This window comes from Odontesthes bonariensis, chromosome 14 (genome assembly GCF_027942865.1).
Source record: "Odontesthes bonariensis isolate fOdoBon6 chromosome 14, fOdoBon6.hap1, whole genome shotgun sequence".
NCBI classification, from domain to species: Eukaryota; Metazoa; Chordata; class Actinopteri; order Atheriniformes; family Atherinopsidae; genus Odontesthes; species Odontesthes bonariensis.
Genome location: NC_134519.1, coordinates 5128832 through 5154766, shown reverse-complemented (window position 1 = coordinate 5154766; position 25935 = coordinate 5128832). Strand labels below are relative to the sequence as shown.

The 25935-nt window shown below is 43.1% G+C and overlaps 2 protein-coding genes across 3 annotated transcripts in view; both read right to left on the bottom strand.

Moving 5' to 3' along the window:
* LOC142398603 (solute carrier organic anion transporter family member 5A1-like) overlaps positions 1 to 19333 on the bottom strand; it is a 52840-nt gene extending 33507 nt beyond the window's left edge. Inside the window, exons 1-2 of one of the 2 annotated variants that reach the window (XM_075482666.1) lie at positions 19295 to 19333; positions 15647 to 17030 (exon numbers count right to left, since the gene is read on the bottom strand). In XM_075482666.1, the coding sequence (XP_075338781.1) occupies positions 15647 to 16607 (961 nt within the window). In that variant the 5' untranslated portion in view covers positions 16608 to 17030; positions 19295 to 19333. Of the gene's footprint in view, positions 1 to 15646; positions 17374 to 19294 lie in introns of those variants that run through there. The other variant, XM_075482665.1, reaches the window with a different exon arrangement.
* LOC142398819 (tripartite motif-containing protein 16-like) lies at positions 16900 to 22431 on the bottom strand. The gene is made up of 2 exons (XM_075483018.1): positions 20718 to 22431; positions 16900 to 17030 (listed from the first exon to the last, which is right to left on the bottom strand). Exons 1-2 carry the CDS (start codon positions 22429 to 22431, stop codon positions 16900 to 16902), a joined length of 1845 nt encoding a protein of 614 aa, XP_075339133.1.
* Positions 22432 to 25935: the final 3504 nt, after the last annotated feature.

The following is a 25935-nucleotide window of genomic DNA, read 5'->3' as shown; positions in this document are numbered from 1 at the left end:
AGGCAGATTCAGTCTGATCCAGTCAGATCTGGCTGCAGACGCATTCAGAACCGTGTTGTGACTCATGTTTTTCTACCTATAAAAGCAGCTCCAGTGAGCAGGAAGCCAATTATCCATCTTTATAACAACTTACTATTCATTCACCACATGAACATGACTGAGTTTGGGCACTCATGTGTTGCTAACAGCAGCATCGATACTCTGATACTCTGATACGCTCTCAGCAAGGCTCCCTCCTGATTATGGCTGCTCCGGTGCTGCCAATGTGTTGCATCACCATCACACAAAACGAGAGTACAGAGAGCCCCCCCCCTCAGGTGTTACGGCATCTGTCTGCAACAGCGATTACATGAGTCTCAGCCTGCTGACACACACACCGCACACACTGCGAGGCAGTAAAACAGATTGATGGCAGCAGTAAATTACAGAAAAAGCCGTGCGAGACTCACATCTGCTAATAAATGGAACATTTTGAAATTATTGTGCATTTCCAAATACTTTAATAGTCTTAGAGGAAAATGTGAACCTCTGTAAACTGCCCTAATGTTGTGTTGGATGTTTTCCAGGCTGTAGCCGAGTTTATTTACGACATACGACACTGCAGCTCCTGTGTTTTCTCCTTTCGGTCCCACCACAGGACACGTGGGAGTAAATGCTGAGCGAGGAGCCATTTGGCGTAGAGTTAGAGGAGACAGACAGACAGCACTGAGGCCAGCCCGGCCTCCACAGAAAGGGGGGGAGACACAATGAATCGTTGCAGGGAGGACAGCATTGTTATGGCGACCTGCTGACACAGCACTGTCAAATTACAACTTTCCAACCGGTTGGCAGCATCGATATCAAACTCCCTGCAGCCGGGAGGTCCGTTAAAGAGGCTTTCTACACATTTGACTTACAGAGTGTTCCTAATCCTCAGTTTTCTTGCTGCTGGGCAATTTGACTGCGAATGTACAGATTAACACCAAGCTCAGAGCCGGGAACGACCTCTATTCCCATGTCAGGTTTTCTAAAGGGTGGCTGACTGTTACATAGGAATAACCTCCTTGGTCTGAACTGGTCTGGCTTAAAGAGAGGGCACTTCACTCAGTGGGGTCACATGGCCCTGAAAGGATCGGATTATTGGCTAAATTACAGTAAGAATGAGTTATTAATGGGTAATTCTCCTTGGATATATGGCGGTGAATGAATGGGATCAGAGGCACAAAGCGTGTCATACCCCGTTATGATAGGTGGCGCTGTACCCATTCCAGCTGTTGCTAATAGAGCCACTTCCTGTTGACCTCTTCACCACCAACAACAACAACAAACTCAGGCATTGGAGAAAGATGGAGAACGCAGAGCCAGATGAAGCTACGTCCCTCTACATTTGGTCTGTGATGAGCTGCTTGTTGCACAAACTCGATGCCCAACGGAGCGTTCTCCATCGCGTTGTTTGTTTCTTTCTGACGGCGTTAACAACAGGAATATCGTCTCCTTTGACTTCCGGGTCACGACCCCGGGAAAACATCTGGAGCATGCGCAGAACGCAAAGTCTGATTCACCACGTGCTTCAGCGTCTACAAGCAGGTTTAGAGTGACTTTCAACCCAGTTATCTCGGGGTCTTAAACCAATCCGATCCAATTCTTAGTCAGATTAAGGTGTCTACATGCACTTAATAACTCAGTCTGATTGTGATTTAGCCAATAATCCGATCCTTTCAGTGCCATGTGACCCCACTGACTGAGACATACTCTTTGTGGCTCTGTTGTCTCTTCAGCCGGGGTGTTAAAACGGGTACAAATGTCTGCGCCCTGCTCTGCACCGGGGTGCCACAAGGTTTGTGGCTGGGGCCCCTTCTCTTTGCAATATATACCATATATACACCGATATACACCGCCCGTGTGGCTCCTCATTTCACTGCTTACGCAGATGATACCAACTGTATCTATCGTCCCAACAATGTTCCACCTCCAACCAAAACTCTCCAAGACTCAGCAATCAGTCATCACAGCAATTTCATCCAACATAATATCAACATTAAAATCCCCGTTTGACAGTTACACATTTAAGGAGCCAATCTGATTCACTCCACGTCCTCTGCTAAGCCTGAACCTCCGAGTTATCGACTCACTCGAGTCAGCAAATTAATACCATTCAGTACCATACAGGGGTTGTATCCATCTACAGAAAACCAGCCTGACCTCTCTGCTGTTATTGATGCAATAAGCACCACCAGCAGGCCCAGACTTACTAACCCCGTCTGAATAAGTTGTTCTAACCACGTCCCACCAGCTGATAAAACCCCTTACAGATAATTGGCTTTACATCCATACTGAAGCTCAGGTTTGGGTTTTTTTGTTGCTCTATCGTGGATTAAATAGACTTAATGCAGACTAAATGCTACACTGTCCTTGTATTGTTTATTTAAACACGACGGCGACTAACTTTAGGCCGGTCTGTGGTCTCCAAACCTCCACTCCCTGCTCACGATGCAAACACGGCCAGCAAAGAGTTGGCGATACCGCAGCGCCAGTTTTAGTGGGCTGGAGTCCGGACTTTGGACCGGTTCTAAGTTAGGCACTTGTTCTGAACCAACACCATTTATAAATCAATCAATCATAAACATAAAGAACATAAAGCTCAGTATATATTACATATGAAAACAATATGTCCTACCTTGTTTTTACCTTGGTCAAGTCAAGCAAAAGCTGCTTTAATCCACTTTGAACTTCAATCCAATCCGACCGTTTCATCATACAATGTTCACCCCTGATTACTATTATTTATAGTATGGGGAAAATACTGTCAGATCATAAAAACTGATCCAAATCTGAGTGCTAAGATGACACAACATGCCAAAACCATGTTTAACCCAGTGAGGAACGCACCACATCGCTGAGCTGGCACATTAAACTTTCAAGTGGCTGCAGAGTGGCAGCCAAACAGAGCGTCTCTCATTGGGCAACAAAGCAATATTGTGCTGAATTATTCTAATGGAGGTCTGTCGGAGCCTTTGGGCATGATCTCATATGTAGGTTAGCAGAAAGGGGAGCCCAAATGGACCAGAACGCACCCAACACAGCAGAGGGAATGGCAACAAAAAGGCTGGTTCTTCTTAAATTCATTAAATCTGCTCATTACTTGGCAGTTAGCTCAGAAAAATAGGACATTTTTAAAATCAGGATTTATCCATTTTCCTGCTTCTTAAACTGTAGTATTTTGTGATTTAAGACCAGTTGAAACATACTGTATGTTAATGAATGAAGTTTAGGTTTTTCTCACTAAACATAAACATTAAAGGAGTCTAAGATGCGTCCTGATGTCGACGATGTTAAATCTAAAGTACGCAACGATTTAATTGGTGATTTTTTTCGTCTCTGCAGTGGAATAAAGTCGTGGTTCGACTTGAGCTTGATGTCGGAGGTTGTGCAGTCATAGAACACCAAAGAAGAAGAACGGGTGGTGACAAACCTAGGCTCAAACACCATATGAGGGAAAAAAGCTCCAACATTATGTTTTATGTGACTGTAATGGGTGAAAAGGTGGAGAAATACAGAATAAGGAGTGATAAAAACATCATAAACTGGTAGGGCTGGGCAACGATTAAAATTTTTAATCTAATTAATCACATGATTTCCCTGATTAATCACGATTAATCGCATTAGTACGCAAAAACCCAAAATTTATTCAAAAGTAGCGTATAGCTTTTAGCATTTAGTTTTATTTTAAATGTGCTGCCATATAAATGAAAGTTCATAAAGGCTTTTATTATTGTAAAAGACTTGCTCACAGGCTTTTATTTTGTAAAAGTCTGTTGCTGTCTGCTGTGGAACAGGAAAAGAAAGTAATCGGCGGATCCACCAAACATGGAGAAGGGTACGGAACTTTTACTCGGCCATTTTCATGTTAAAGTTCTTCCAGACGGCGGAGTCGACAGAACCAAAGTCATCTGTAAACACTGCCAAGTTGAATTGTCTTCTCAGCGTAGTAGTTCCAGTCTAAAATATCGCTTAAAGGCAAAACACACAACTGATAGCAGCAAGTCATTCAAGGAAACAGACAGTGGAGCGAGGCTTCTACATAAAAACTACAGAAAGATGCTGATGTTAAAAGTGTGTTTGCACAACAAATGTTATGGCACTTTCATTCATATGGCAGCACATTTAAGATAAAACTAAATGCTAAAGGCTATACACTACTTTTGGATTCATTTTTGGATTCTGCGTATAAATGCGATTAATCGTGATTAATCAGGGAAATCATGTGATTAATTAGATTAAACATTTTAATCGTTGCCCAGCCCTACTTCAGATACATCAAATAGTTAACGGATTAATCGTAATCTCATCGAATAGATTCACAGCTCCAGGTTCTGGGCCGATGTTCGGGCTGGAGATGCCGTGCTGTGACAGCAGTACTTTTGAAAGGCTTGGATCATCATTTTTTATTCATCTAACCCTTTAAATGCTTCTATAAAAGCAGGACCGACAGTGCCAACGACGTCAGTCTTCAGCCGGATTCTCCTTTAAATTACAAGTTGTCTGAACGCGACCCCCCCCCATCTTTGTCCCAGTGAGACATTTGAGGCGGCGCTCTGAAGAAAATGTTGCACTGTGTCGCTGCTGGCCCTGTTCCCAGGGGGCACGGCCATGTGACTGGAGATTTATCTGAACCTCAAGCCTCCCTCCCTGCTGGACTTTTATCACCATTAACAGCAGAGACACCTTTGATCCAATAAAGAAATGAGGACAGAAATAGTTTAAAGTAGAGGAACCCCCCCCGTGGTGAAAACAGTGGTGGTCTGTATCTGTGGCATTCCTGCTCAACCCACAGCGGGCCTTCAGATTAAGTAAGAATACAATCTGCATCCAGTCATCTCATGTTCTGTAACTCATAAGTAGGCTAAGTAGCATAAGAGGCCTATGTGTGCACAGTCAGCCTTTTGTGTTAACGATCAGCATCAAGCACGCCGCAGATCTCAGTAAATGCAAAGGAAAAGGTGGGGGGGGGGGGTCGGCTTTTAAAGCGTTATATCAGAGTCTAATGCGTTTTTCTACATCTGACGTTTTAATTAGCTACGTTTAAGACCTGGTGAGGACAAGACCATTTTATTCATGATTCCCTGAAACCGAAAGCCTTAGAAATAAGACGAGGACACACTTTTACAAGATGCTGCCGTGAAGTTTCTGACGAGCAGCAGCGGACCTGGCTAGATTTACGCCCTGGGCGAACCATCCTTCGCTTAACCCTCCTGTTGTCCTGCGGGTCCAAAGTGAGCCACTACCATGTTTAGCTGTAGAAAAAATACCTTAAACTATCTTTTTCCAACTTGAAATGTTATGACTTTTCCTAAAGGGACCCCATCATTAGAAAAAGTCATACTTTATTTTTGTTTATGTTTCCATGTGGGCTGTACACCACTAGGGCACAAAGATTGTCTTATGGCTCATTTTTGACCCGTGAATTATAAAAACATTTAAACACCAGAAAAAAAGTTCAGTTTTTTTTTCCCTTTCAATATAATTAATTCAGAAGTAATTACTTCACATTTATATAATAGCAATAATAAACCTTTATTATGTAAAAGAAAACTGAGAAAATAAGAAAACTGTTGGTCCAACTGACAGTTGGTTTGTGGTAAAAAAAAAAAAAGTGTAATCCTGAAAACTGGTGATTGTCTTTTTGTATTGTGTAACAAAAAATACATGATAAAAAATGTATTGAATTGAGTTGAATAGATAAATAACAGGTGGTTTCATCATACAAAATAGATTTTGGATTTAAAATTCAATTAAGTTGCTTTATTTTGGGGCTTTGGTAGGGCGGGTCATTTTTGACCCGTAGGACAAGGGGAGTAAACACAATGTTAAGACCACACAAAGGGTTAAAAACAAAAAAGGTTCAAAAAGATACCACATGTAGCTTACAAAATGCCATGTCAGTGTATATTAGAAGCTATTTCAGTTATTTAAATTAGCATATAGCTCATAACAATAAAAATAATCCACAGTCAGGACTTCTTGTTGAGTTGCAAACACAAACCAGACCAGGTTGCCTTTGGGTGAAATTAGCTGCATGACATGATGCCTCAATTCTAATTCTAGTTCAGCAAAACTAAAAATCAAACACAGTCGTGGCTAATAGCAACATGTTAGCAAGAGGCTAACAGATAGCCTGTAGCCTACGTCACTGATAGAAATCTGCATCCCTTTATCTTCTGCCCGTTTCGCCTCTTCTTCTCTTTCTAAACTGGGCACCTGATGGCTTCTTTGGTCTTTCACCATGATGATGATCCATGATGACTCCACATTATTACCTTTGCTTTTCCTGTTAACGCCGTCCGTTCACCCGTCAATCAACCGGAGTCACGTGACGTAAACACATTCACGTAGACACTGCAAAAAGTGAAATCTAGAAGAAATATCTTAGATCAAAAGGATATATGCTTATTTTTTGTCCGATAAGATAGTTCTTCTTAGTAAGCAGTTTTTATGTTAGACTGCTTCACTTGTTTTAAGTGTTTCAGTCCTTAATTATCTAAATAAGATATTACAGCTTGTTACTGAGATGTTATGACCTGTTTTGAGTAAGTACATGCTTGAAGCTAGAATATCAAAGGTTTCAAAGCTGGTTTCAAGAAATATAAGGCCTAGTGCATACCACTATGTCAAGATAATGGCTCTAGCATTTACTTAATTCAAGAATATTTTACAATATATTGAGAAAATAGGCCACGTGTATTTAATTAGAATCAAGAAAAATGTACTTGTTATTAGTTAAAATACACTAATTCTAAGGTATTTGTGGGTTAATTGAGATTAGATATTTTTACTTGTTTTGAAAAATCTTGACATGCCACATTTTCTTGTTCCATTGGCAGATAATTTTGCTATTTTTAAGCAAAATACACCTCATTTTTGTACTTTTTTTTCTTGTTTTTGAAAGCTGGCTTTTTGCAGTGGATGACTGCACAGATTTTATTTTTTTATATATATTTTTCACATAACCCAGTTAATTACATGAAGGTATATGGGTCTGTGTTACTTTTAGAAATGAAATACAGTTTATTTGGACTGGAAGCAGTTTGTGTTGTGGCCTGGGCTCGTGCGCCCTCACATTGAGGTCGCCCTGGGCCCACAGCAAAAACCGGCCCTGCTGACGAGAGAAAAAACTGCCAACCACGTGAAACAGCCACCTGATCCTGATCATCTTAAAATAACCCAAATTAATCAGCCGACTGATTAATCCATCATTAATCTGGCAGACGGGAGCAGGATTTCTAATGTGTTAGTGAAAAAAAAAAAAGGCCTTTTACAGACTGTTGTGCCACAAAATGAAAAGCGTGGACATCGTGACGGTGGACCTGGTCCCACGATGCACCTTCACAGTGTGAACATTGAACATCTACAGGCCCCAGAGAGGCAGGACTGTGTCACAGTGTGGGTTTCAGGACTGGGACTGAAAATAAACGACCGTTTTCAAAAGGTCCTCGTTCCAAGAACTGAGACGGCTGCTGTTAACCCAACTGACCACGGCCGACACGTTTCTGCAGCCCCCCTGGTTGCACGCCGCTGAATGGAAACTGACAAACAAACGGTTTTCCTTCAGCGGCCACAAAAAAAACAACTGAACGCCGACGGTTAGAGGACAAGTGGGTCAAACCAGACAAACACTTTCTGGAGCCGCTTTCCTTTTGCACAAGTTCAATAAACGTCATTACTTTCTTTCTCATCAGCCCTCCACTTCGGTAAATAATTAAGTATGCTTCAATTCAATAAACGAAGCTTTAAAAAGGTCCAGTGTGCAGGACTCAGAGGCACCGAGGGGCTGAGTTCCCCTTTCAAACATGTGGGGGGCCCATGTCACTGCAACATGCTGTTAAAACTCCCAAAGCCACCATTTCCCAATAGATTCCTTTTCACTGTTTCACAAAAAAAAAATCACAATTTCTTTTAAAAAGAAGGCAGAGAAACAGCTGAAAGATGTCAATTTGTGTCAGTAAAACCAGGAGAAAACTCCTTTATTAAACATATTCTGCATCATTATTCCAAAAGTTTTCTTTGTTTTTAGGAGTTAAAGCTGGAAAGTGTCCCAATTACGATCCGGTTCCACTCTCCAGGTGACACTCCCCCCCCATCCAGCTGCTCCACTCATCAGAGCTTCTCCTTTTCTGCTACTCTGGTGAGTTCCAGAAGAACAAAAAGCTCAACCCGAAGCCAAGCCTCTCAGTGTTCCCCCCCTCATCACTGCAGGCCCCGTTCCCTCTTTCATAAAGCATGCTCTCATTCGCCGATTTCATTACTGCAGGCTTTACCTTGTTTGAGGCTACTGGGGCGAGAATTTCTGAGAAAAAGGGATGTGAAAGGAGGAGGGGCGGTCCTGAGGTCACGCAGTTCACCTGACACGCCATGTGGTGGAAAAATGTGGGGAAACAAGCTAAACAACCCAAAAACTGCACAGCTTAGGATGCTGACCAGTTTATCTGTACGGCACAATTCAACAGCAAGGCGATTCAAAGCGCTTTAAACAGACATTAAAACAGGAGAAATAAAAAGCAGGATTTAAATTTTAAACAAAAAAGAAAGAAACAAGAAAATCAGATAAAATCAGGAGTTAAAATGTGATTAAGTTTTGAAACTCAAGCTTCAGATTTGGAGCTTTATTCAAACGCAGCTGAAAATAGGTGTGTCTTCAACCTGGACTTAAAGGGACAGTTCGCCTCTTTTGACATGAAGCTGTATGACATCCCATATCAGCAACATCATTTCTGAACATCTTCTTACCCCCTGCTGCGTCCTGTGAGCAGAGTTCCAGCCTCGTTTTGGTGTTGATGAAGGTAGTCCGGCTAGTTGGCTGGGATTTAAAAAATAAAGCGTCTTGCTTCTCAAAACAATATGCGTTCAACAGAGTAATACATTTGCATCACAAAATCGTTCTCCAGGAAAAAGTCAGACCTCACAATCTCTTGGCCCTATTTTCTCTCCCTTCGTATCACTGCCTGCTGTGCAGACCGAAGTGCAGACCGAGCAGCAAACACTGTAACAGGCGCGGCTGTCGGCAGGCAGTGATACGAAGGGAGAGAAAATAGGGCCAAGCGATTGTGAGGTCTGACTTTTTTGTGATGCAAATGTATTACTCTTTTGAACGCATATTGTTTTGGTTTATTTTTTAAACCCCAGCCAACTAGCCGGACTACCTTCATCAACACCAAAACGAGGCTGGAACTCTGCTCACAGGACGCAGCAGGGGGTAAGAAGATGTTCAGAAATGATGCTGCTGATATGGGATGTCACACAGCTTCATGTCAAAAGAGGCAAACTGTCCCTTTAAATACACTCAGTGGGGTTACATGGCACTGAAAGGAGAATTACCCATTAATAACTCATTCTTATTGTAATTTAGCCAATAATCTGATCCTTTCAGAGCCATGTGACCCCACTGAGTGTTTCAGCTGATCTGAGGCTTTCTGGGAGTTTGTTCCAGACATGTGGAGCATAGAAGCTGAACGCAGCTTCTCCATGTCTGGTTCTGACTCTGGGAACTGATAGAAGACCGGATCCAGATGAGCTGAGGGGTCTGGAGGGTTCATACTGGGTCAGGAGGTCCCTGATGCATTCTGGTCCTGGACCATTCGGAGCTTTATAGACCAGCATCAGAACTTTAAAGTCTATCCTCTGATGGACAGGCAGCCGGTGTAAAGACCTCAGAGCTGGACTGATGGGGTCCACTTCTTTGGTCTCAGTGAGGACTCGAGCAGCAGAGTTCTGAATAAGCTGCAGTTTTTAGGTCGACCTGTAAAGATGCTGTTACAGTAATCAAGCCGACTGAAGATGGATGCATGGACTAGTTTTTCCAGGTCCTGCTGACACATCAGATCTTTTAACCTTGATATATTCTTGAGGTGATAGTAGGCTGACTTTGTTACTGCCTTAATGTGTTTTTCCAAGTTTAGGTCTGAGTCCATCACTACACCCAGATTTCTGGCCTGGTTGGTAGTTTCTAGGTGTATAGATTGAAGTTCTGTGGTGACCTGTAATCGTTTCTCTTTGGCTCCAAAGACGATTACCTCAGTTCTTGTTTTTGTTTAGCTGGAGAATGTTGTACCACATCCAGTCATTAATCTCCTCAATGCATTTACCAAGAGCCTGTACAGGGCCTCGGTGTCCTGGTGACATTGTAATATATATCTGTGTGTCATCTGCATAGCTGTGGTAGTTTATTTTGTTGTTTTTTTTATACAACTGTGCCAGTGGGAGCATGTAGATGTTAAACAGAAGAGGTCCCAGGATGGAACCTTGGGGAACTCCACATGGGATTCTTGTCTGCTCAGATGTAAAGTTACCTATTGACACAAAGTACTTCCTGTTCTCCAAGTATGTTTTGAACCAGTTTAGTACAGTCTGGAAAGACCCGCCCAGTTCTCCAGTTGTTTGGAGTAATATAGTGTGGTCAGCCGTATCTGTGGCATCTGTGAAATGCATTTATCACGTTGCAGACGAGCTTCTAACATTGTGGGGAAGTAACGCTCGAGTTTCAGCTCGACATTTGTCAAATGTGAAAGAAGTAGCGTTACCAGTTTGGTGTTAAAAACTTCATCCACGGCCTTCGAGATGAGCTGAAAAGCGTGGCTCACAGTTGGCTCATCAGAGCAACCTCAGCATGGGATTCACTAATAATCCGGAAGCCGAACAGCAGCAAATCCCTGCAGCCGAGTCCAGATGTGTCGGAGAGCTTTCCACTCAGACTGTGGCCTGTTAAAGCCTCTGCAGTGCCATCTGTGCTGTTTCTGTGGACACACGTTTCCATCTGCGTAGCATGTGAGTATCAATAAATGGACGATACTAATGCTCAATGTTTGCTGAATGATATCACGGAGGAGATTTATGTTTAATTGTTCTAACGACTCGCCTCTGCTTCACCAAACATTTGAGGTTTCTCTTAAGAGATTATTAAGAGGAGGATGGCAGCTGTAGTCAGTGTGGAAGCATTAAAGTGATACTCCGGAGTAGATTCAACCTGGGGTCATTTGAACCGTGATATCCAGCCAAGTAGCCCACCCGCAGTTTTTTCGATATTGGCTGAACATCAGCTGAGTTACTGAGTTATCCCGAATAGCTTTGTACAAGGGTTAATGGATCCTGGTCCGTATCTCCAAAATTACCACACTAAAATCACATGCCATGACACCAAACTTCTACAGTAGTACAAATATGGTCTGTACTCACCAAACGATGCATTTGGAAGTTTGAAAATAGTCCAGGAGTTTATTATTATCAACACAAGCCTAATAGCTTCTCTGCAGCTAAAGCTGCGTCGACGTCACTTCAGAGAGCTGGGAGCTTCAAAGTAAGATGAGGGTTGATCTACTACTGTAGACAACAAAGTATATGCTATATTCTACATGTTTTTTTATGAATTTTTATGTTGTAGAGTTGTGAAGTTATTTTATCAATGGAGAAACTGAGCAGCCTTGCTTTGTTGTCTACAGTAGTAGATCAACCCTCATCTTATTTTGAAGCTCCCAGCTCTCTGAAGTGACGTCGACGCAGCTTTAGCTGCAGAGAAGCTATCAGGCTTGTGTTGATAATAATTAACTCCTGGACTATTTTCAAACTTCCAAATGCATAGTTTGGTGAGTACAGACCATATTTGTACTACTGTAGAAGTTTGGTGTCATGGCATGTGATTTTAGTGTGGTAATTTTGGAGATACGGACCAGGATCCATTAACCCTTGTACAAAGCTATTCGGGATAACTCAGTAACTCAGCTGATGTTCAGTCAATATCGAAAAAACTGCGGGTGGGCTACTTGGCTGGATGTCACGGTTCAAATGACCCCAGGTTGAATCTACTCCGGAGTATCACTTTAAATCTGCTTTTTTTTTTTTTTTTTTTTTTTTTTTTAAAATCGGTTTTATGGATCATTTCAGCCAAATAACAGGAGGTAAAGCCAATCATTGCTGATCTCTGCTTCTCAAACGTGCAGATTTGCTGCTTTTCTTCATCAATAAAGACTGTAAGCTTCACGTTTGGCTCTTTTTTTAAATCACTTTCAGCCGTGGAAAAGAGTGTTTTTTTAGCTATTTTCTCAAGTTTTTTTTGTGTCAAATGTTATTTAAGATACCAATGAGTGTATTTACATTACATTACGGTCATTCTGCAGACGCTTTTATCCAAAGCGACTTACAGTAACTGTGTTCCACATCGGTAGGCTAAAGGACTTCAGGTCACAAGAAATCATAAGTGCATTTCCTTCCAAAACCAAACAGCTAAGAGCATAACAGCAGGCAGTGATACGAAGGGAGAGAAAATAGGGCCAAGCATTTGTGAGGTCTGACTTTTTCCTGGAGAACGATTTTGTGATGCAAATGTATTACTCTGTTGAACGCATATTGTTTTGAGAAGCAAAACGCTTTATTTTTTAAACCCCAGCCAACTAGCCGGACTACCTTCATCAACACCAAAACGAGGCTGGAACTCTGCTCACAGGACGCAGCAGGGGGTAAGAAGATGTTCAGAAATGATGTTGCTGATATGGGATGTTACACAGCTTCATGTCAAAAGAGGCGAACTGTCCCTTTAAATCAGCAGATGTGTACAGTATGTGGCACTCACTGTGCAATCTACAATCCAGGGTATCACGGCATGGACGAGCCAACCAACCCCGTCTAACTGCAGCAGAGGAGCCGATCCAGTCATACAGGACAAACCTAAGTGAGTGTAAAACAAGCAGCCAGTTTGCTTTTTGGGCTCAAACACAGCTGGAGCAGCAGCTGAGCAGATGGTCCCTCATGGAGTCCAGGACTCTCAGACTAAATGCACGTCACAGACCTTTAACCAGTCATAAAAACAGGCTGAATCTGAACTGCCAGGGTTTCCACAAAGACAAAGCTGCAGCGATCGCTTGATGACTCAGGTGGTTTCTAACGTGCCGTCGGTCATTCTTAACTTGCAGTGTCGGGTAGATTCCCATAAGATTCACAGGATCACACCCGTGAGATAATCCAACTTAGGCGTGAGGCGATTATTGCAGCTGCAGAGCGGTTTGCAGCGTGATGACGGCAGCTTCTACTCAGACCGTCTGCAGTGCATCTCTGATCAGACTCAACAGATAAGAGGCGAACGCTTCATCTCAGGTATCAGTGGCCCAAATGGTTGAGGAACAAACCATCTCGTACGTTAGAAAAACAAATGATGAATGAGAAACATTTGATATATTCAACCTCAGCCAAGTTCAGATGCACACGACAGATCAAACTAAAGCTTCTCGTACAACAGAGGCTGCGAACTTTACTGTTAAATGTGTGGAATTCATGTTTGTTTATTTGTTTATTTAAAAGGATCCCCATTAGCTGATGCCAAAACGACAGCTAGTCTTCCTGGGGTCCCGACAAAACATACAAAGCACAAAAACAGCAATACCGAAAGTATACATTAAAATACAAACAATAAAATAATGAAAAACAACATGCGCTTCATTTATGCCCTAACATAACCTTGCTATATTACATCATCAAGATGAGAACAAATATATTTTTAGTCTCTTTTTAAAGACAATTTTCCCTTTGATTTCACGAACCACCACTGGAAGATCATTCCATAGCACAGCTGACCGATAGAAAACAGTCCTCTTCATGGATTCAGACTTAGGCAGTTGTAAAGTGATCTGTCCACTACTTGCCCCTCTAGTATAATGTGAGTGTGTATTTGAGCAATAAATTATGTTATCATGAAGAAATTTAGGAGTGTGAGTATTTATAATTCTGTGAAAATATATTAATATATTAGCCGATAGTCTATGCTTGACCATCTGCCAAGCAAGACGTTCATGCATCACTGCAACACTAGTTCTTGATGAACAACCAAGAACCAGTCTTGCAGCCTTATTTTGAGCCACCTGTAGTTTACTAAGAAGACAATTTGATGCAGCAGACCATACAACTGAACAGTAATCTAAATGACATAAAACCAATGTACGAACAACACGACTAAACAACTGTGAATTGACGAATGGAGCACATTTACGCGTTATGGCAACAGCTCTGCCCATTTTGGCAACCACTTTATTGATGTGATCAGACCATGACAATGTGCAATCAAGCCAAAGTCCGAGAAGCTTCACCCTTTTTACTTGCTGTATAGTCTTACCATTTACTTGTATATTCAATTTAGGATTATGTGATAATCTATACTTGGAACCAAATATTATACTCGTTGTTTTTGATATATTTAAAATAAGTTTATTAGTTTTGATCCAGTTATATAATTTGCAGATCTCACAAGACAGAACCTGATTAAGTTTGGATGCAGGAATATCTACACTGTAAAGAATTTCCCTGTAAAATATTTTACAGTGCAACTACTGTTATTTATATTAACAGTATATTAACGTTTTTTGGATTACAGTATATGACTGTAGAATAATGGTAAATGTAGTTACTTTACAGTGCAACTACTGTTATTTATCAAACAGTATAATACTGTTTTTTTGGATTACAGTCCATGACGGTAGGATAACTGTGTTTTAGTAATTTTACAGCGCATCTACCGTAATTTATTTAACAGTATAATAACGTGTTTTGGATTTCGACATCAATTCATTACAAATACTGTTTTATGCTGTTAAATTACAGTTATCTACTGGTATTGTTAAATGACTGATTTAACTGTTAATTTACATGTGAGGGATGAATATTCAACAGTATTTTACAATTATTGTAAAATACAGTCGGATACTGTAAATATACAGCAATTCGTTACAGTGTATAAACCCAGTAGGTAGGGGATCAATTATCAGTGGTGAGTCGCCATGTGGTGAACCTCCTCTTTCTGTGGGATCTTTTCTCAACTCTTCGGGCTCTGCTCACGTGAAATGGCCAGTTAAACACATCCTATGACTCTTCTTCTACACAGAAACACACCGATCGCCCGACAAATCAAATAAAAATCAAGACGAGAGTGGATTCCTGCTGGAAAAGAGTTATTTCTGCAAATTAATGCACGTTTATGTCATGCCAGCTGCACATATAACCCTTAAAGATGCAGCTGAATAAGAAGTTTAGCTCTGACACTGTAAAACAGCTCAGAAATCACGAGTGTCACCAAACAAGTCGAAGCGAATTCTTATTGATCGAATAACTTCTGATATAGAGGCCAACTTCTGATATAGAGGCCAGTATGTAGTATGTAGTATGTAGTATGTAGTATGGAAGTATGTAGTATGGAAGTATGTAGTATAAAGTATGGAAGAATGCAGTATCCAGTATGCAGAATGGAAGTATGTAGTATGCAGTATGCAGTATGCAGTATGTAGTATGCAGAATGGAAGTATGTAGTATGCAGTATGTAGTATGGAAGTATGCAGTATGCAGTATGTAGTATGTAGTATGTAGTATGCAGAATGGAAGTATGTAGTATGTAGTATGCAGTATGCAGTATGCAGTATGCAGTATGTAGTATGCAGTATGTAGTATGCAGAATGGAAGTATGTAGTATGCAGTATGTAGTATGTAGTATGCAGAATGGAAGTATGTAGTATGCAGTATGTAGTATGTAGTATGTAGTATGTAGTATGCAGAATGGAAGTATGTTGTATGCAGTATGTAATTTCGAACACAGCCTTGGCGACACCTTTAAACTCCTCCCACTTTCCCCACAAACTCTTACCCAGATACAGCGAGGCGTTCTCCTTCTTCACGTTGTCGTCCAGGTAGGTGGGGCCGAGCGTGTAGATGGGCGTGGACCCCATGCCCACCAGGATCTGCGCGACCACGAACAGCGCCACATACAGGTTGTGCTCGTTGCCCTCCTGGTCTCTGGGACAGGAAGTGATGTCGACGCGATCCCTGCCGCTGGCGTTGCTGTTCATGCACAGCCCCATGTTGCCCGAGGAAGAGTTGACCTCCTGGATCTGGTAGGCCGGGGAGATGAAGTGAGGCAGGGAGAAGAGGGCGGCGCCCACGGCGATTAGGATCCCTCCCACCGCCAGCCAGCGAGGCCTCTGGCCCCGCCCACCAAAGTAGCTGATGAAGACGACCACCAGGAGGCTCCCGATGTCGAAACAGCTGACGAGCAGGCCCGACTCGGAGCTCCTCAGGCTGTAGCGCTTCTCTATGGTGGTGATGACGCTGCTGAGGTAGCCCGACACCATGAGCGACTGGATGAAGGTCAGGTAGCACATGCAGAACAGGAAGCAGCGGGAGTCCTGGAAGATGGCGTCCAGGTGCTTCTTACTGGGCAGACGGATGCGGCCCAGCCTGGAGGTGAAGAAGCCCGGCGGCTTCTTCCTGGCCATGTTTTTACTCCTGCGGATCTCCGTGCTCTCCATGTACGAGCTCGGCCTGTTCAGGGCCGACTTCCCCGGCTTGGCCGGGTAGCTTGTCCTGGTCGGGGACTCGGCCTGGAAGGATTCGGCCTCGGCGGGCGGCTCGATGAACTCCGCGCTCTCCTCGGCGGTTATGGACATGCGCGCCGAGCCGCCCAGGAGGCTCTTCTCTTGGGGCCGTGCTTCATTTAAAACGGGCAAACTTTTAGCTTTGAAGTCTGAAGCCGGTTCCTCCGGCTCGCTGGAAAATCCGTCCTCCTTCCGGAGAGACTCTGACAACTCAGCTTCCTCGTGGTCAGCCATAATTTTCAGTCCAACGCACCTCCCTTTAAGGCTCAGAAACCTAGGAGACCAGCCCTGTCCGAGAACACATTTACAATTCAGGGGCTGCTGCCCGTGGTTTTCATTATTAATGGGCACATCTACTCCGCAAACAGTCTGTGGAACCCAAAGAGGCCCCCAAAAAAAAAGAAAAAGAAAAAAAAAGGCAACACTCCTGCTTATCTGCAGCAGACAGGACACCCCTCTGGGTTTGTTTATCTTGTCGCGCACACTTGCCTTCCCTGCAGCATCTATATCCGGAGGACGGGACCGGTCAGGCCTCCTCAGCCCCACCGGAGCTCCAGAGCCGGGACTCCCTGCAGATGCGTCCCTCCCGCTGCTGCTGCTCCGCGGCCGGCTGGGATGAAGTGACCCTGCAGAGCCCGCAGCGCATCCCTGACGGCCCTGCGGAGGAAGATCACACACTCACAATCTTACTTCTTCTTCCGCCACAGAGCATTATCACGGCCCCCCTCCTCCTCCTTTTTCTTTCTTTTTTTTTAATAAAAACTCCTCCCCGACTCAAGGGCAACCCCGGCTCCGCAGCAGCTGTCCTCCCAGCCGGCCGCGAGAAGCTGTCAATTTACAGATTATCATCCCGTGCTCGCTCACGAGGAGGTGGATGAAAATGGAAATAATTTATTTATTTTTTTTTAAGTCCTCGAGAGAAACGAGTGATAAAGCGGAGGACAGATGAGGACTGCAGCTCACTGCAGCTCAGTGTGCCGTTTTCAAAACAACAGCATCAAGTTAAAAAACACGACCACCGGAAACCGGAAGTCAGCTTCATTTCAGTATAAAAGCACAACATAATGTAGGAACTTTGTTTGTCTTTTTTTTGTCGTTGTTTGTTTGCTCTGTAGTTTGGATTGTGAGTTAATGTTCATATGATATATTCAAAAGGGACAGAAGACTGGTGTACATCTATAATTTTTGTTTATCTGTCTGCCAAAAGGATTAATAAAAAAAAGAAATAAAAAAAATATATAAAAGCACAACATTTGGTGTTATAACCCATGTGCAAAATTCTACATCCATTTAACATGCATAAACATACAGGTATGTTTTTAAGTTACACATGTTGGATATCTAATGCATGGACTATAATGCACTCTCATCACTTACACACTCGACACTTACACTTGTACTTTACACACTTCATACTTTACACATGCTTACCTCCACTGCTGTTTGCACTGCAACTTGCAATATTGCACAATATTGTATTTTTTATTTGACCTTATAGGTTAGTATAGGTCTTAGATTAGCATAGGCTATTATGTGTATTATATGTTCAGTACAGCTCTTGTAATTAGAGTTAAAATGTATATTGTAGTCTCCACGTTGCCTATTTATTGTTACTGTTTTTGTCAGAGTACTTATGACATGTCACGTTACGGCATGTTATGTCTTGTTATGGTAGCTGCTGTACGGCTTTCAGTGCCCAGTCCGACTCTTTTGTTCTGTGCATCTGACAATAAAAGACTTGACTTGACTTGACTAAGGACAGCTGAATAAATTCATGGACGGGTTAGATATTTGGTCAAAAAACATCTTTTTGTGACAAGAAACTCGTCTGAAAATCAAACGTACAAAGTTTTCAGTTTTTCTAAACAAAGAAAACAACTAATATTCATTATTGACAAGCGAGAACTAATGTTATGAGATTTTGGTTCATTAGTTATTGAGAGAAATGAATAAAAGAGTCAATTTTTTTTATGTCGGTTATGACTTTTTCTTCAAAGTTCAAACATCTGTTTGAATGAGGAGAAAACTTTGAACATCGGCCAACCGATTCAAATTAAAAGAACTCTTTAAAGTTTATAGGATGTATGTATGATGTATTACCATCAGTAGTGTGACCTAATCCACGCCCTGGTGACTTCTCAGTGAAATAAGGGGGGGTTTAAGGTGCTTTAACGCTTTCAGACAGGCCCGATGCCTGGAATTATAGCGATAATCAGTCACAAGATCAGACACACAAGCAGTTAAACATTTTGATTGGCTGGTGCCTCTTCCGCCACTTGAAAAGGTTGAACTACTTTCAACTTTCCTCCACAAGTAGCAGAGTGAAGGAATGGACTCAGAACTCATTAAAGTAACACAAGATGTCACCCAGTTCAAACAAATCTGTCAAGGGTCAACACACGTGTGTGTGAATCAGGCCTAAATGGAATAATACGCGATGGATGAATCAACTAGGTTTTATTTCATCCATCCAGTTCTATTTAGCTGTGCATATGACAAAATTAATTAATTAATGATTATTTTTAATGGGTTTTTTAATTTTTTTAAATTATTATTATTTTTTTATTTCTTTTTATTTCTTTTTAATGATTTTATTGCCTTCTTGTGATTTTATGTAGCCGTGAAGCACTTTGAATTGCCTTGTGTACGAATTGTGCTCTATAAATAAAATTGCCTTGCCTTGCCTTATTTTGAAAAGTACCCCCAGAGTGGCTACATCCGCCGGCTAGCCGCAATGCTAGCTTGTCCCGCAGAGGTAATATTAAAAATAACAAACACAATGGCGACCCTTCGCCTCACTAACCTCACACTCCGAAACTACGAGACAACGTTCAGAGCCTCGTGACCAAGCTACACAACACGGCTCCATAAAACAGGATGTGAAAAACCGATAAAAAACAAGTTCATATCAGAAATCTCACCTCCAAAACATCTCCGGCCAGAGCTGCATCAAGCGGCAGGCTGTCAGCTGGGGCCGGCACCGGAAACGCAGACATTTTGACTTCAAAATAAAAGGATGGACGGGTAACCCAAGAAAGAAGCCGGAAGCATTTTTACTTCACCATGAAAACTTTATTGATGTTTTCCAAATACATAGTGAGAGTGCGCCACCACCTCAGGATATTTAAGAGAAATATGAAAATATGAGATTAAATACACACAAAGTAAGCTAAAGTGTAAAACTACAAGAGAATTTTTTTTTACAAATTTGAGTAAAACTAAATCAAAGGTGTAAGTGTGATTGAAAAACAGCTGAAGCAGTAAATATGTTGCATTAATTCTTTCTTCTTTTATTTATTTATTTTATTTTATTTTTCTCTATTATTTATGTAATTTATCTGTTATGTTTATGCGGACAGTTTAATCATCTTAAACAGACTATGTCATAAATCCTTTTTCATTGCATAGTCTATTTGGCCTTTTTTTTCATAAAAAAAAATATAATCTAAATTTAAGGGTGTATACAAACATTTTTAATGACCACACCATTGTATACCGCTATATGTAAGTGCCTCTGTTACTCTACACATCAATAAAAAATATTAAACCAAAAAAAAACTTGCTTATACATCATGTTGTGATTTTATCAAGTAAAACATCAGCATCACACAGTTTATGTTTTACATTTAAACATAGATTATATCCCAGTCAGAGTATCTTTATTCTCTGTGGTTATTAAGATCGCTCGTTCTTAAAATTACAACTCAAAGAAAACTTAATAAAATCCATTCTATCACGCTACAAAAAACATGCAGATAATTAGAGAAAAATGTTCTTACCTGTATTTTATCTGCCACCGTGTTAACAGAAAAGAGGCTGAGATGATGTTAGCTTGTTTTATCTTTGGTCCTTGACATTTCAAAATGAACCGTGAAAATCTTTTTCTCAGCATTTCAAAAGACAACACCGCTAAGATGTGTCCTAATGAATTATTTACAACTTTATATACATGTAAAGTAGACAAAATACTCTTAAAAATACAGAAAACAAGTCTGAACGAGTCCACTGGACTGTGGAACTGTGACACATTATAAAGTATCGTGGCTATCCAAAGGGCCAGTGTACGCGTTTACAATGGATTCATTTTAGTGGAACTATGGCCCCCAAAGCTGTGAAAAACAACAGCACCCATCTCATGTAGCTTAAAGAGCTCGTGGGCAGAAAAGAATAAAAGCATGTGATGGTGAATACATTAATAAAAAGATGGGAAAAAGCACAATATCAGCAAATGAAGGTGAAAAGTTAAATTAAACAAAACTCTGGTCAATTATTAAGCTTTAAAACCAGCTAATGTTAGAGGAAAACTCTGTTTTTATCAACTAACTTTTGTCTACTTAAGCTAACAGAAATTTGCTGAGGATCCAGAGTTCCAAACATAAAGTCCAGCACAGAGCGGCTGAGTGAATGTGGTCTGGACTCTGTGGAGGAGAGTCATGGTTCCAGAGACGCTGTAGAAGGACAGAATACCTGCTCTGTGATCCAGGTACACTCCCACTCTGGAGGCCCGACGACCTGAGATGTAGGTTTTTATGTTGTTGTACAGAAATGAATAACTGTTTTGGTTATAATTTAATGCCAAAGATTTGTCATTACGACCAAATGCACATTCAGTCCCACTTCCTGCTCTGCTGATGTTCTTGTATGCGACTGCTACACCAACTGTTCCCCCTCTCATCTCCACCTCCCAGTAACAACGTCCAGTCAGACTCTCTCTGCTCAGGACCTGAGGCCACACAGTGAATCTGTCTGGATGATCAGAATAAGACTGAAGTTGATCCATTACTGTCACTTTTCTGTTCCCCTCTGACAGTAACAGCAGTATGTGTGCTGTGTTTGGATCCAGTGTGATTTCACATGAATATTTTAAGAATCCAGCTCTGCTCTCTGGTTCTGGTTCTGGTTCTGGTTCTGGTCCTGGTTCTGGTTCTGGTCCTGGTTCTGGTTCTGGCTGTGACAGTAAAACATCCCCTTCAGCGACTCTCAGTGAGATGTTGGCCCATTCCTCTCTCAGGATGTCCTGTAGTTTATCTCTGAGCTCTGACACAGCTGCTGTCACATCCTCAAAGTGCCTCAGAGGACGGATCTGGATGCTGGATGAGTGTGTAGCCCCCCTGAGTGCTGCCACTGAGGGGCAGCTGTGCAGAAACTGGCTGTGATCCTCTGTGTGTGAGAGCTGCTGCAGCTCAGCATCTTTCCTCTTCAGCTCAGTGATCTCCTGCTCCAGCTTCTCCTGAAGCTCTTTGACTCGACTCCCTTCGGCTTCCTGCTGGGATCTGATCTGCTGCTTCACATCAGAGCTTCTTTTCTGGAGGAGACGGATCAGCTGGCTGAAGATCTTCTGGCTGTGCTCCTCTGTTTTATCAGCAGACTGATGGATGGCCTCCAGCTGCTGCTGAAGCAGCTTCACATCTTTCTCTGCGTCCTGGATTCTCTGCTGGATCTGCTGCCGACTCCCCTCCAGCTCTCTCTGCCTCTCAGTCCTTTCTGCTGCAGCTGACACTGTGTCGTGGCCTTTATGTTCCTCCACAGAGCAGAGATAACAGATGCACTTCTGATCGGTACGGCAGAACATCTTCATCACCTCATCGTGAACAGAGCAGATGTTCTCCTGGAGCTTCTTGGAGGGCTCCACCAGCTTGTGTTTCCTTAATGGAGCCACATCATAATGAGGCTGAAGGTGATTCTCACAGTAAGAGGCCGGACAGGATAAACAGGACTTGATGGCTTTCAGTTTTCTCCCAGAGCAGAAATCACAGGCCACATCTTCAGCTCCAGCATAGCAGTGATCAGCAGGAGCAGCTTGGAGTCCAGTCTTCTTCAGCTGCTCCACTAAATCAGCTAACATGGTGTTTTTCCCCAGGACAGGCCTCGCTGTGAAAGTTTTCCTGCACTGAGGGCAGCTGTGGATTCCCTTCTGATCCTCTCCATCCCAGAAGCCTTTAATACAGCTCATGCAGTAGCTGTGTCCACAGGGAATAGTCACCGGATCCTTCAGCAGATCCAGGCAGATCGAACAGGAGAAGCTTTCTCGGTCCAGCTGAACTCCTTTCTGAGCCATTTCTCCTCTCAACAACAGCGACTGACTGAGTTTCACTTCCTCAAAGCTGAAACTTATCTGAGATCTACTGACAAACGCAGCAATGACACATTCTGACGTCAGTTCAAGTTAACGAATCATGTGTGAGTGAAATGATTCACCACATGTTAGTTACACCCACAACAACACAGGTGAAGGGGAGGGAACAAAGAAATATGTGGACAGACTGCAGCCGCAGTGTTTGAGAGCAGGAAGAAGACAAAGTTCATCAGGCTTTGCCACATTTCAGCAAGAGGAGCGGCTTTATCTCTTGTTATAAAATAACTAAATTACCCTTGAAGCTGTGCTCAGTGACAGATAAAAATCTTTATATAAGTTCAGAGAATTATGTGCTGAACTATAACATGTTGTTGTTTGTTTTATTCGTTAAAAGTTTGAATCAGTTCTCCCTTTTAGATCTGTGTCCTATTCAGTATGTAATTCATGTAATTTTGATTAATTTGACTCTTTACACCAGGTGTTTATTGTAAGGTATGAATATAAAATAAGTTTGATTTATATAGAACCAAAACACAACAAATATCATCTCAAGGCCCCTCAAAGATACAGTCCAATTGATTGTAAAACTATCACAATACAATCAAATTCAGTTTATTCAATTCCAAATTATTCCAATTCACACAAGGACAGTTAAAAAAAAAAAATCAAAATTATTAGTATCTGAATTCTAAATGTTTCTGATTCTGAGGTCGCCAAAACGGACCCCCTAAATGCCCTGGCTGCGCCTAGAAACTCTCTCCATAAAAATTATGAACAGAATCGATGACAAAGGGCAGCTCTGACGGAGTCCAACCCTCACAGGAAACATGTCCGACTTACTGCCAGCAATACGGACCAAACTCTGACACCGGTCATACAGAGACCGAACAGCCCATATCAAGTGGTCCGGCACTCCATACTCCCGGAGCACCCCCCACAGGACTCCCCGCCCGATGTCCATGCAATGCTGCAGAGGCGTGTCAACCAAGACAGCCCTACAACACCCAGAGCCTTGAGAAACTCCGGGTGAACCTCATCCACCCCCGGGGGCCTTGCTACCGAGGAGCTTTTTGACCACCTCGGCAACGTCCGCCCCAGAAATGGGAGGCCCCACGTCCGAGCTCCCCAACTCTGCTTCCTCATCGGAAGGCGTGTCGGTAGGATTGAGGAGGCCCTCGAAGTATTCCCCTCACCGACTCACAACGTCCCTAGTAGAAGTCAGCAGAGCCCCGTCCTCACCATACACGGTGCTTCCCCCCCTTGATGGTGGACCAGAATCTCTTCGAGGCTGTTCGGAAGTCGTTCTCCATGGCCTTCCCGAACTCCTCCCAAGCCCGAGTTTTTGCCTCAGCAACCACCGAGGCTGCGTTCCGCTTGGCCTGTCGGTACCCATCAGCTGCTTCCAGAGTCCCACTGGCCAAAAAGGCCCGATAGGACTCCTTCTTCAGCTTGACGGCTTCCCTCACCACCTGGTGTCCACCAGCGGGTTCGGGGGTCGCCGCCACGACAGGCATCGACCACCTTACAGCCACAGCCGCCTCAACAATGGACGCACGGAACATGGCCCATTCGGACTCAATGTCCCCCACCTCCCCCGGGACATGGTTGAAGCTCTGCCGGAGGTGGGGATCACCAGGTGGTGATCAGTTGACAGCTCCGCCCCTCTCTTCACCCGAGTGTCCAGGACATACGGCCGCAAGTCCGACGATACGACCACAAAGTCGACATCGAGCTGCGGCCTAGGGTGTCCTGGTGCCAAGTGCACATATGGACACCCTTATGCCTGAACATGGTGTTCGTTATGGACAGTCCATGACGAGCACAGAAGTCCAATAACAGAACACCACTCTGATTCAGATCGGGGGGCCGTTCCTCCCAATCACGCCCTTCCAGGTCTCACTGTCATTGCCCACGTGAGCATTGAAGTCCCCCAGCAGGACGAGGGAGTCTCCCGGAGGAGCACTCTCCAGTTTCTCCTCCAGGGACTCCAAAAAGTGTGGGTACTCTGAACTGCTGTTTGGTGCATAAGTACAAACAACAGTAAGGACTCGTCCCCCCACCCTAACTCACTCACCGATATACCGGCGCACAGCCGGGTGGGGGGGCTTCAGTGGCCGAGGATCAGACCGCCATAGTCTCTGCCTTCGGCTGTCGCCCCGTTCACATTGCACCCGACCCCCTTTGGCCCCTCCCACGGATGGTGAGCCCGTCGGAAGGGGGACCCACGTCATATTTTTGGGCTGTTCCCAACCGAGCCCCATGGGCACAGACCCGGCCACCAGGCGCTCGCTGCCTGGCCCCACCCCTGGACCTGGCTCCAGGGGGAGGCCCCGGTGACCTGCGTCCAGGCAAAGGAAAACGTTGTCCAATAATATTCTTCAGGTTTTATGAGCTGTTCTTTGTCTGGTCCCTCATCTTGGATCTGTTTGCCTTGGGTGACCCTACCAGGGGCTTAAAGCCCCGGGCAACATAGCTCCCAGACTCATTGGGGCACGCAAACCCCACCACCACGGTAAGGTGACAGCTCATGGGGGGGTATCTAAGACTAGTTTTTTGTATTTAGGTAAGTCATAAATAAGAAAGGATTGATTGAAAAATAAACATTTACCGTAGAAGTGTTGCAGATTTTGTCAGTAATTATACATTTTATCCAAACTGGTCCTCATCCCTTCATTCATCATTTAAACTGGTGTCTATGGGTCAGAAGTGGGTTTTAAATTGTGTTTTGGATTAGTTGTGGCAGTTAGTTATTGTAGTTCACATTTCTTTTGTTTGGTTTGCTTCATCTTTCCTTTTAATTTCATTCTCAGTTGCCTCGTTATTTGAAAAAGGTCAAAAGTTTAACGTAGGAAGAACAGATTCACATTTTCAGTCTTAATTGTAACGGAAGTTCAGGTCCAGATGTCTCTCCTCTTTGATTATCAACAGCCAGCAGAGGTTTTAAAATGCTTATGCTTATCATTATGAGTCTTTAAAAGTCTGCTTTTTAGGCAGTTGTCTGTGGGCATAAACACACTGAGCAGCCAGTATAAAACCACAGAAAGTAAAGATAAAAACAAAAAGTCTGAATGAAAGTGTTAAGCATATTTTGTTATTTAGGCAAAGCCAAGTTATACAGCGCATCCAATGAGGTATATATGACGTAGTGACGTCAGCGCCACCACCATGTATATTATGTTGAATAAACGGCTGACTCAGCAGTGAGCGTGAGTGTGTTCAGCCAAAGAGAGACGGTCTCCGTGTATTTCTTCTAGCAACGCTAGCCGGTTAAGTTCTTCACTGTGTGTCTAGTAAAACGCAAGTGCTGCTGCATAGCCTAGAGATGGCTAATATCCCCACAGGTTATGGGCCCAGTCACTTAGGCCACAGGTGGAGCAGACTTTTATTCGACGGCGAAGAGAGAAATTATGAACTTTGGGAAACAAGGTTCCTCGCTCACATGGAGCTCCGGAGTCTCAGGGAGACCATCGTGGAGACGCCTGATAT

Coding starts and splice junctions, on each gene's coding strand:
- LOC142398819 (XM_075483018.1), bottom strand. CDS start 22,431: ATGGCTCAGAAAGGAGTTCAGCTGGACCGAGAAAGCTTCTCCTGTTCG. Junction 17,031..20,717: donor TGGATCCTCAGCAAATTTCT/GTTAGCTTAAGT, acceptor CTTCCTCCGCAG/GGCCGTCAGGGATGCGCTGC.